General features: G+C 32.8%; 1 protein-coding gene across 1 annotated transcript; it reads left to right on the top strand.

The window, feature by feature from the left end:
- Window positions 1–999: 999 nt before the first annotated feature.
- On the top strand, window positions 1,000–11,799 carry LOC123556438 (uncharacterized). The gene is made up of 6 exons (XM_053525401.1): window positions 1,000–1,120; window positions 3,169–3,742; window positions 4,276–4,434; window positions 5,755–6,168; window positions 10,837–10,918; window positions 11,753–11,799. The coding sequence occupies exons 2-6, from the start codon at window positions 3,182–3,184 to the stop codon at window positions 11,761–11,763; spliced, it is 1,227 nt and encodes a 408-aa protein (XP_053381376.1). The 5' UTR covers window positions 1,000–1,120; window positions 3,169–3,181; the 3' UTR covers window positions 11,764–11,799.
- Window positions 11,800–12,648: the final 849 nt, after the last annotated feature.

The following is a 12,648-nucleotide window of genomic DNA, read 5'->3' as shown; positions in this document are numbered from 1 at the left end:
TAGTAAATAAGTATTTTAAGTTTCAGGTCAATAGCTTTGGTAGTAACAGATATATTTGACTTTATCAAGAACTTTAACCAAACATTCTAAGTTAAAAAGGGACATAATTCTGTCAAAATTCAAATCAGAGTTATAGGGGTTATTTCTCCTGGTGTAGACGTTTATAGTAAATAAGTATTTTAAGTTTCAAATCAATAGCTTTGATAGTAACAGAGATATTTGACTTTATCAAACATTTTAACCAAAAATTCTAAATTAAAAAGGGGCATAATTCTATCAAAATTCAAATCAGAGTAACGGAGATTGTTTTTCCTGGTGTGGACTTCGATAGTAAATAATTATTTTAAGTTTCAAGTCAATAGCTTTGGTAGTAACAGAGATATTTGACTTTATCAAAAACTTTAACCATAAATTCTAAGTTAAAAGGGGCATAATTCTATCAAAATTCAATTAGAGTTATGGGGATTATTTTTCCTGGTGTAGACTTCGATAGTAAATAAGTATTATAAGTTTCAAGCCAATAGCTTTGATAGTAACAGAGATATTTGACTTTATCAAAAACTATAACCAAAAATGCTAAATTAGAAAGGGGCATAATTCTGTAAAAACAATCAGAGTTATGGGGATTGTTCTTCCTTGTGTAGACTTTGATAGTAAATAAGTATTTTAAGTTTCAAGTCAATAGCTTTGACAGTAACAGAGATATTTGACTTTATCAAAAATTTTAACCAACGGAGACGCCGACGCCGGCGCCGGAGCGAATGCAATAGCTCTACTTTTTCTTCGAAAAGTCGAGCTAAAAACAGGCACATCCAAATTTTATATCACCTACCGCACAGTGATGATATAATAACTCAAACCCTATTGCCGTTATAAACTCTTTTTCATATCACGCATAATATAATTAAACTATGTTGAGACGGTCCCCATGAAAAATCTATCGCCTTAGGTGTCCACTGTCCACGTAGACTTAATCCGTAAATGTCTATTAGTACATGACGGGAACCAGGCTATCTAGCCGCACCCTAAAAATGCGCATGCGCATGTATTAAATTGTTACATTTTTGCTCTTCATCATGGCGGAAATGAGTCCTGGAGAGTAGATCTAAAATATTTTGAGGTAAATATATAAATTTTCTTTCTGGAGCCCACTCATATAAATTTGTCAACACATATATTATACTTTTGTGACTCAGTTCCTCTGATATTTACATAAAATAATGGTGAATAGTCGCAAGGTATAAAGTTAAAGAGTTTAACTACAGTGAACATTAACGAACGTTCGAATCGAAACCGAAAGAACTTGAATAAAAAGTATCTTGTATTGAAATATTAAAAGAATCAGTACATATTCGAACAATTACACACTTCGGCTTCAGATAAAAGCCACAGTGAAAATCGTTAAATATCTTTGTTTACACTTTACGCTCCGGCGCTTCTATAATGGTATTTTTAAAGCAGGAAGTAAATATAGTCGGGTCATAACCCATTTTATTCCTTGTTATCATGGCAGAAATGAGTCCCGGGAATTGACAAAAAAATGAGTAAATAGTTTTACTTTGTTATATAATATCTTACTGTAAATCAATCAATCAATTTAATTAAGCAACATCTAATAATGTCTGAAATTATATTTATTTAATTGCCAAAGATCAGTTAATATATTATTATTAAATCGAAAGTAGTTTATCTTTTATTTGTACCAAACTATTGAAAAATATTACAGTGCTTTAGGGTATAGCGGATAGCTAACTAATTTTCCTGCATTCCAATTCAAAGAAATGACAATAATATTTTTTTTTAGTATATCAGACAGAAAACATCTATTCTTCTTAAAACAGTCAGCTTTTCATAGAAATTCATGTGTTTTTTTCTCTCCACGCCATTGTTTTCATATGAGCTGATTTAGGGTGTACAGGATAGCTTTGGTCATTTTTTACATTATTAGTTTAAAATCCACATCTTAACAAACTTTCCAAGGCTTCTTTACTATAAATCAGAATAATAATGTATTCTCTTTTCAAAAACATTCAGCTTTTTAAATTTCTATCAAACACTTTTCATTCACTGACGTTTTTTACATATGCACTGATTTAGTCTATAGGGGATAGCTTTATTTTATATTTGATGACATATGAAAAATAACACAACGAGCAAATATTTAAAATGTATGTCAGAATGTCTGTTTGCATGCCAGTAAAAGAATGATATGAAAATTTATACAATAATTCAAGTCTAAATATAAAATTTATCAACCTATCCTCTATACCCTAAAATCCGCTATACCCTAAAGCACTGTATGCATTACAAATTATTGACCGATTTGAGTGTAAATTCTGTGTATGAGTTTACATATTTAACTGAAATGTTCATTGAGATAATTGTCAAACAATCTCTTAACACAAAATATCTCACCGATAACATAAGATAGTTTGCCCAGAACATAAAATACAACGTTATTTAAAACATTGTAAGTTCGCTTAACAACTCTTTATAAAGTATATAAGATATAACCGTGTGTTATTGTTATAATGAATTTTCACGGGGTGCTGACTTGCCATAGTGTTTTTCTTATATTGTATGAGGCAGTTTTACTTAACAGAACAGTTGCATATTTAGCATCAGGTTGTAATGCCATAATACTGTTTCTAATTAAAACATCTTCAAGACAACGATGCCAACGGATGTTTGCGTGTTATGACAGCGTATAATTAATTCGATGGTTTTATAACACTATACACTCTTTTTTGCCCCCATCTTCCGCCGATATATCACTTTTTGTGTACATAACCCCGCTTGGCGGAGCTCTTATTTTCAATTTGTTTAAAGTCAGGGTCTAATACGGGGTGTAGACACTCCATATTAGTCAATACATTTACAAAGTTTTACAGAGTTTTAAATAAATATAAATAGTATTTTGTCTGCCTGAACAATAGTGTGAATAAAAGGTCTGTATAGTTTTTCTTTCATATTTGACGATTAATGCTTCAATGTTTTGGCCAATTCAGAGTTGTTTTCCCTTAAACTTTCGTTGGAAGGTTACATCTCACCACACATTTTATGATCAATGGTAACTCTTATGTGCAACAGTGGCGAAATAATGTGTACTGAATGCCATCATAATACCATGTAATATACGCATATTGATTCCTTTTTACAAAATTACAGATAAAGCTGAACAATGGAACACAGGGCGCAGCTTGAGAACAGGAAATACAGGAACTGGGTGAGGGCAGGACTAGGCATTAAATACGTAAAAGAAGGTTTGGAACCATTCTGTGACCACCTTGTCAACCAGCAGCATATTGCTATCTTAGATAAAGTCAAACAGAAACACAATCTTTCTGCAGTGTCATGTGGACTTTGCGATGTACGCACACTTCAGCCTGACCATGTCCAAACAAAAACTAGGCAGTGTCCTCTTGGTCAAATGAACTGTAACTGCCAACATCCCCGCGGGAAAATTTCTTGTCCAAACAAGGTATGTGGCGCCATCTATGATGAAATTATTCAACTCCATGCTTCAACCCCTCCAGCGCCATACTGGAGAAACACCGATGCAAAGCAGTGGTGTACTGAATCGTGGGCTGTCGCAAAATGTTTTATAAATGCGCCGGGATATGAACAGAAGATAAGAGCAGTTGAGTTTGACCTTCCTGGCTTGTTGCATGTGCTGCTTAACAACATAGATTTTCAGCAACACATCAAGTGTGCAATAACTGGTACAGATGTTTTCTCAAGGGTAAATATGAATCTCCTATATGTTGCTGCTTGATATAAAGTGTAAAACACTGTTTACAGAAACCATGTGAGATCAAGTAATAAAGTTCTACTAAATGTTCATTACATAAAGCAATAAAACAATTCATCAATGGTAGAAGAACTTTTCGTTTTCATTTTCTATGGCTACTTATTCAGTTTTGCTAACCCGCTTAGGAATACCAAAATTTCTGAAATACATTAAGTCATGGTTTACAATCATCTACGGGGCACAACTTACCTAAGTCATAAATCGTACTGCTGATGCGGCTCTGCATATAGGGCTTTACGGGTGTATTGTGCAGGTAGTCTGAATTAAGTCCATAAAGGTCTTAAATTTCATATGATTATGTTACTTGTGTCCTCAGGAGGATTGAGGGACCTTTGCTGAAATAGTAAAATTCAAAGAAAAGAATATGTAGTCATGGTACGCATATACATTTGTTTCAGGAATATCATTTGTCACTGTTAGTCACAGTTTTACTCATATAATCATAAAATGTTTATATTATACAGGTACGCATGTCTAGAAACGCTATATTTCATTCTAATAACATGGAACTAGACGACACTGATGTTAAATCTTACATAGATGATATGATAGAACTGTTGGAAGATGAAATGGAAATTAAACACAGACAAGAATCTGTCACTGCGGTCAAAAATCTTCAAGAGGTAAACTAATTTTATCTATGTATCAACGCATGTAACACTCTTCATATTATAATACTTAGTAGCGGGTTTTATTCACTGTCAAATTTATTAGTGTGCTTCTGAGATCATAAAATATTTTATTCCAAATAACATCAAAAAATGTTCATGTGCTACGAAAAAGTAGTCCCATTTCTTGAATTGGTCACAGATGAATTAGTAATAAATAAGTCTTAATGCAAACCATTTATACTGACCATTAATTTAGATTATGTACGAGATCTATAAATGATAAAATATTCCAGTCAATGATTACATCAGTGCTCTCCAGCTGGCTATCTAAATAACTTTATGTAAGTTCACACATAATTCCTCTTAAGATTGCCACATTTGTTTTTGTTTCGCACAAATGTATTTTAATTACTGCGGTTGGCTTTTGCTTTGTTACAAATAGAGTGTTACAAATAGATCAGGGGCCGTATTCATAAAGCATCTTAAGTATAAGTATAAGAAATTGATTTTTTACTCAAGTATTACTTAGGTAAGACATTTATTTTACTTAAGTATATTTGTTATTCATAAAACAACTTAATAAGTAATTCTTGGCTTTTATTGTGGACGAAAACATTAAAAAACAACATTAATTTCAGACATATACAACATGCACAATTATGTTTAAAGTGCTTTTATTTGAAAAACAACACTTTAATCGTACTCACGACGCCATTTTGTTTTCCGACTTAAGTCATTTCTTACGTATCTTAAGTTTAAGCTGTTTTATGAATAGGACTTAAGGTTTTTACTTAGACTTAAGCTTAAATCACCACAAACTTAAGTAAAATCTACAACTTAAGTCAAAACTTATACTTAAGATGCTTTATGAATACGGCCCCAGAAGTATATTATTTATAACGCAATTTATAAGTTTGATTTTATAAAACTGGCATTATTACTATCTTTCTAAAGATGCTAAAGAATGATAGTGGTTGTCACGTTAAATGATTCCATGTCTTACAATAAGCTTGACTATTTCTGATCTTTTAAATCTTTGCAAATATCTTACAAATAAGTATGCGCAAATCTAAACACTTTAATCATACAATAGGACATAAGTTAATATAGAACTGTGATGAGTTTCATTAAATATATAGCATAGACCTTTAAAATGTTTTTAAAATAATTAAATGCTTTTTGCTAATGCCGCCATTGTGAGAACCTGCTTGAGTTTCCAGATGAGTCTAGCTAATGATAAATCACGCGACCCTTTCTTATTACTGGATGCACGATGAATTTTATTATCAGGATGTTTTGAAAAATCAATGTTTATTAAACCCACATTTACAGCTAAAGCAGGAAGATTTTATCATATCAACTACAGACGAGGCCGAAATCCGTCGTGTTGCCATGGCTGCAATCAACGAGAAAGAAAGAGAACTTAAACAAACAATAGAAGATGCAACAAATGAACTAAGAACAAAAGCTACTGAAGGCAAACGCAAGCTTGGAGGGAAAGGTTTAGTTATTAAATCTGAACTCGAGCAGAAAAGGAAGAAAATAAAACAGGAGATGATGATGAAAAAAGCTGAACTCGAACAGACAGGAGAGAACATCAAAAAGGAATTGACGATGAGAGAAGATGAGTCAAAAAAGAAACTTGAAAAGAAAGGAAAAAACATAGAAAAACAGCTGACAAAAAAACGGGTAGAAACAGAAGAAAAACTAGAGCATAAACTTCAAGAATCAAAAGCGCAGTTAGAGGTAAAAATATCAAAATGAAATTGAACTATTCTTTCATAAACAAATCAAAATGGACTAGAATTACAAAAATTAATTAAAAGCAATACGGGATAAATATCAGATAAATATTCATTTAGAATCTACTTGTATGAAAATGCAGTGTGACCCTCTACAAAAATTGTTCAAAATATTCTGATTCGTTAAATACATGGCCGTCAGAGGGCGAGATCACTTTAACTTAATGTAAGAAGGGAAAATAAGTAGCAGATAGTTTAAAAATGTCTTGTATAAAACGGATGGCTCTATTTTAGAATAATTTCACCCTTGTGTGACCATCTTCTAAGATTGTTTAAATTATTTTGATTTGTCATAAAACATGGCCGCCACGAGGAGTTGTCAATTTTTTCCTATATGTATATATTGGAAACTTTGAAAATGTTCCTGTCAGAATTACCAGGGGCCGTATTCATAAAGCATCTTAAGGATAAGTTTTGACTTAAGTTAAAGATTTTACTTAAGTTTGTGGTGATTTCAGCTTAAGGCTAAGTGAAAAACTTAAGTCCTTTTCATAGAACAGCTTAAACTTAAGATACGTAAGAAATGACTTAAGGTATTAGGCCCGTATTAGAGTACCTCCTTTTTGAAGAGTATTCAATTCCTATCATAAACCTACTTTGACTGCAATTTTCAGGGGGGCGTAGGTTCAAGCCCCACTGGGACCAAATTTTTTTTTCCTTATTTTCCTTTTTTTATAGTAAGTTTTTACTTCTTTCAAGACTTGTAATTGATTTATTGTACACAAATGGAAAAAAATTGATTTTTTAAGCGATTTCTTGCTGTTCAAAGTGAATTTACCTCTGAAACAGAAGGGGTAGAGTTAGACATCTCTAAAAATACTGAGTTACATACGGTAAAAGTTCTCAATTTTGCCTTCATTCTTTAGATTACATATTGTAGAAGAAATGTAGGTAGGTTTTACTTCTGCCCCAATGTTTTTTTTGAATGAAGTGAGCAAAATTCAAAACAGACCCGCAGGATTCGACCTTAATTTTTCATTGTTGGAGTTACAATTCTGTCTCCTTATCCGTTTACTCGAGGCACCCTAGCAAAATGATATTGACAGTTTTTATTGTAAGTTTTATAATTGTTTACCAATAGTTTGATGTTTCTTTCATAAAAAATAATGGTATAATTAATTCTTTGCAAACGTTTTGGATAAAGGCCACCACTTTTAAATTCATCTCTACTTGAGCTTGATGAAATACCATAAATTACACAAAATTTATAAAAAACGGCACGGTAAAAGTTTTTAAAAATTTGCAACTAAGTGCGAAGCACGGTCAACTGTAAGAATATTCCCAGCAAATGCCATTTTTGGTGGCTGCTAGCTGCCACCAGTGTCAAAAAGAATACTCCGTTTGAAAAATCGTGTCAGTTCTTAAGACAATCCTAACAACACAACCAAAAATAGTTCCAAGCTTTCTAGGTAAACAATTATCTACACAACGTGCATAATTTGAAAAGCTACAATATATGCCTTAATACCATTTTTAATGTAAATTCGGCGACTAAAATCAATACAAACTGAGGTAAACGTTTTAATTAAAACAACAACATGTATGAATACAAATATGCAAATTTATGTTCACGTGAATAAACGATGACCTCATGTCACCTAACTGGAGCGATGATATTGATTAGCTATTGCATAGTACTGCCCCAGAGGTCACGTAGCTTATAACGTTGAAAAAGGTAGCTTATGTATATAGAAACCTAGCCTGGGAATCCAGACTGACAATTCAAAAATGTTTCCTAACCGCAGTGTCACATGTATAACTTCCGAAATTTAAGGCTTTATTTGATAAAGAACAATGACTTCTGATAGCAATAATCCGCGGCTAAAAATAGAAACGGAATTTCAACGGAAAAGTTTCCAAACATTTCCGGTCCATAGACAATACCAGTTTGTACTGCTGATAGCTTTTCCAGCAAGTTGTAATACTTTTCAAATATGCCAGAACAAACTTAAATTTCGTCATAGCTATCAAATTGTAAGATATTATATTAATGCAAACCTAGTGATCTAAGAATGTTACTGAATTTTCGACTGCATTGTCTCGTTTTCGTTTCAAGCACGCTAAAATATGACCGCATGTTGATTAGGCTATTTATAGAAAATCGATAATCAGCAGTGATATGGATTTCCTCAGGCGTTGATACTGCCAATTAACACTAATTAGCGCAAATTTAGTGAGATGATTTATGAACAGAACAGTACTTTATTGATATGACTTGAAGATGTACAGTTCATCGTTATATCAAGAACAAAATATACTAAAACATGCTTACAATACGAGAGTGAACAAAAATGAAAGAACATTCAGTTAAAATTCATTCGATATTGTTTGCAATGTGACCTGCCGTGAGAATCAAAGACATGTATGTTTTCTAAATAATATTCCCTCACGGATAATCTTCCTTCAGCAAATGTACAATATAAGATACTATATGTATGCATAGATACACATGTATTCGGTATAATTTCGTCAGACAAAACACGAATTATCAACGTGGAAACCCACAGGTCGCCCAAGCTGAGAAGTGTTTCAAGCTCGCTTTGACTAAGTGGTGCTACTGTATCACGATTTCATCAACTTGTTAGCCCATAAAAGTGGGCGCAGCGATGATACTAATACTCGCCTTTTTGAAAAGGCAATGTGTCAGACTGTAGCAAGTCGTCGGATAAAAGATTTGACCAACTTAAAAATTGAATTGTTTCAAGACAGATTCTGCTCACTTCAGCTAAATTCATTCGAGTCGCACCATGAGAAAAACAACATAGTGCATTTGTGACCAGCATGGGCCCAAATCAAACTGCGGATTCATACACCACTCTGGTCAGAATCCTTGCTGTTCGCTAACGCACTATGCTGATTTTCTCATGGTGCGTCTCAATATATCTGGATACAAATATATGTATAAAAAGTAAAACGGTTTCGTTTCGCCAGTTACATATTTTCGATTTTTTTCTCGGTCTGACTAAAGTTGTAAGTTTGTCTGACTTAATGTCCAGCATTTTTGCCAAGGAGTGATAATTAATGCACCTCTAAAGTACACTAGCTGCAGAACTGACATTCTGAGGTGCATCTGTGGTGCATGTTTGTGTTGTTTTCTTTCACAAAAGTCTCATGAAAACCACAGCTATCTGATACGGACTAAATCAGTGTGTATAATAATTCATGACAGACACTGCCCAAAAGCTTTAAAAAGAAATCTTAAAAGCTGAATGATTTGGAGAAAAAGCTTATATTATTTATTCATAGTAAAACATTTTCAATGTAATTTATGTTGTCGTTTTCCTGACAAATAAGCAAAACTATTCGTTAAAGACTGTATCAGTGTGTAAGTAAACAATGACTGGCAGAGAAAAAGGATTAATTTTGAAACCAAAGCCGAATATTAAAAAAATGCAAAAAAAGTTCTTATAGTTTATATTAACAATTCCTCAGTTGTCACTTTCTTTGTAATATTTTAAACATTGATTAGCAGCCACCATCAGCGCTTTGAGCGCTTTGATTTAAACATTACTATTAGGGGCCTAATACCGTAAGTCAGAAAACAAAATGGCGTCGTGAGTACGATTAAAGAGTTGTTTTTCAGATAAAAGCACTTTAAACATAATTGTGCATGTTGTATCTGTCTGAAATTAATGTTGTTTTTTAATGTTTTCTTCCACAATAAAAGCCAAGAATTACTTATTAAGTTGTTTTATGAATAACAAATATACTTAAGTAAAATAAATGTCTTACCTAAGTAATACTTAAGTAAATAATCAATTTCTTATACTTATACTTAAGATGCTTTATGAATACGGCCCCAGGCACACTTTTCCTCAAAACATAAGAAATAAAAATATGACCGCTAGGTTGTGTGGTCACTTTTCCCTATATGCATGTAATGGAAAGCTCTTCTTGTTTGATATTACATTATTCCTTCAACTTCTTATCACACCTCCCGACCCAAACACACATATCTATTTAGTAGAAACTTTGAAATATTCTTGTCAGGAAACACTGGCACTATTTCAATATAATTTTACAGTAATTTTCCTTTATTTACTATCTACCAAAACTGGTCATGCAAGCAACGTAGCTCATAATAGCGATTTAAGGCCATCATAGCCCTCTTGTTGTTAGTTTACAAGTATTTTCCTCTTGAGTAACTAGAAATCTTATTTACGAAAAAACTTACTGGAATTCTGTCTTTTGTATTTGTATGGAAAGATCTTAATATAGCCATTTGCAGTCAACAATCACATTTGAATATAGTTGTTAACGAAAAAATTCAAATCAGGTTAGGATTTCCCCTGTTTGATATGCATAGTAGCATGCAAATTCGTCGAAGAAAACGTAACATTATTTTGCATAATCATTTGAGAGACGATCCAAACAGCCAGTCCGCTTTTGATGCTGAATGATGAATCTAAGCGTTAAGAAAGACTTCTGTTTCATCAAATTTATATACAAATATTTCTTTACGGTACATATTCATAACGTAGAAATTTAACTTTATTCAGACCCTTTTTGAACTTTTCTTTTGTGGATGTTTTGTGTATATGTTTATCTATCATGTAAACATAAACAACTTTTAAACCATAGATAATGGGACTATCTTAATTATCTAATGCAGAGTCACAAAAACGTGATTGAAAGTTCAATGACGAGTACCGCTGAGACTAATAAAGAAGCAGAGACTAGCAAGAAAAAAGCAGGTAATATATTTTACAACGGTTTTATGCCGCTTTACCATTTATTCTCATTTTTAGATATCTTTAATTCATTTTATAATGTCATTAACTAATTTATGATCATAGTCTTTCACATTATTTTATCATGTTAAATATAGTGTAGTTAATGATATCGCTGATGGATATAACAAAATCAGACATAATAGTATTATTTAAGAAATAATATATCTCATCCAGTGATTTGTCGTTGAATAAATCATTGCTTGGAGTTCAGATGCGAAGGAATTATATCACGAGGGCGTAGCCCGAGTGATATAATAATACGCATCTGAACGACAAGCAATGATTTATTCAAGAGCAAATCACTAAATGAGATATATTATTTCGATTCTAACACGTTATAAAGGATTTTAAAGTACATCCTTGATGACATGCAGTAAATATTTGCCCGTTTTCAATAGGTTTTTTTTTCCAGCGCGCCGCTATGTCGCTTGACGCCAGGACGTAATAAATGTGACGTGAGAACAGTGATTTGTTGTATGATAATTCACTGCTTTCTTCCTTCCTTGTTTAATAGGAAAATGAATGGGATCGTGTTAGAATGAACGATTTTAACTTATTTATTGATACATGTATCATAAAATCGATTTTAAAATTGGTCTTTAGCATCCCGACAAGGTCCTATCTATAGTTTGTTCAAATGAAGGCGCATGAACCCTTTTAGCGTCCGCTGCCGCCTACAAAAAAGGATTTTTTTCCTAATGAATCGCTGCATGTATCTTCAACAAACTTCTGTTGCATCATTTTATAAGTTTTTCTTATAATTGTCTTCAAATCAGGTCCCTTGGTTTGTTTTAGGGGGGAAGTAAATCTAAAGATAAAATACCATATTGAAAGATGATCATTGGATAACTTTATAGATAGATTCAAGGATCAACTTTAAACGACTTTTTTCTCATAAACTGCAAGACGGATCTTCATTAAACTTCTGGAGCAACATTGTAAGGTCCTCCCTAACTTTCTTTCAAACCCATTAACCCATTTTAGGGGCCGCTAGAGATAAAAGCAGACTAAGCATTTAAACGACTTCTTCTCATGAACAAATTACGGAATCTTCATCAAAATTGATCTGTAGCATCATTATAAGGTCCTTCACGAGTTTATCTAAATAATGGCACTTGGCTCATACAGGCCACTAGAAATGAAAATATATAAAAACCTTTAGACGATTTCTTCTCGAGAACCATGTGGTTAATATTCATCAAACTTTATTCGTAGAATCATGATAAAGTTTTATCTCAGATTTGTCCAAATTGGTCCGTCGCTTCTGCCAAATTTGCCCAAAGGGGAGGCGGGATGGGCGAGAGGCGTGTTTTAGGTCGCGCTAGTGCTTAAAATAAAACAGAAAACCCTCTAAATAATTTCTTCTCTTCTCTTGAACTGATTGATGTTTGTTTAAATGGGGACTTGGCTCCTTTAGGATGACATTAAATTAAAGAAATATCTTTAAATGACTTTTTCCTACACCTCAGATTTTTTCTCTTTTTTGGGGGAGGGGGATGGGGGTGTGTGTGGAGGGGGGATTTAGTGTATAGTGGGTTAATATAATTATGCAAAGTCAAATAGTCAATTTCTGTTATATAATGAAAGAAGTCAGGAGAATTACAAGGCTAACTACATTTTCATTCGACGTTTCGACAATTTATTTTGTCTTCATCAGGAAGTCAACAAATATGATATGAAATAAACAACGT

Source organism: Mercenaria mercenaria, chromosome 15, assembly GCF_021730395.1.
Source record: "Mercenaria mercenaria strain notata chromosome 15, MADL_Memer_1, whole genome shotgun sequence".
NCBI lineage: Eukaryota > Metazoa > Mollusca > Bivalvia > Venerida > Veneridae > Mercenaria > Mercenaria mercenaria.
This window is presented reverse-complemented; position numbering and strand designations above follow the sequence as displayed.

Coding starts and splice junctions, on each gene's coding strand:
- LOC123556438 (XM_053525401.1), top strand. CDS start 3,182: ATGGAACACAGGGCGCAGCTTGAGAACAGGAAATACAGGAACTGGGTG. Junction 3,743..4,275: donor GTACAGATGTTTTCTCAAGG/GTAAATATGAAT, acceptor TATATTATACAG/GTACGCATGTCTAGAAACGC. Junction 6,169..10,836: donor AATCAAAAGCGCAGTTAGAG/GTAAAAATATCA, acceptor TATCTAATGCAG/AGTCACAAAAACGTGATTGA.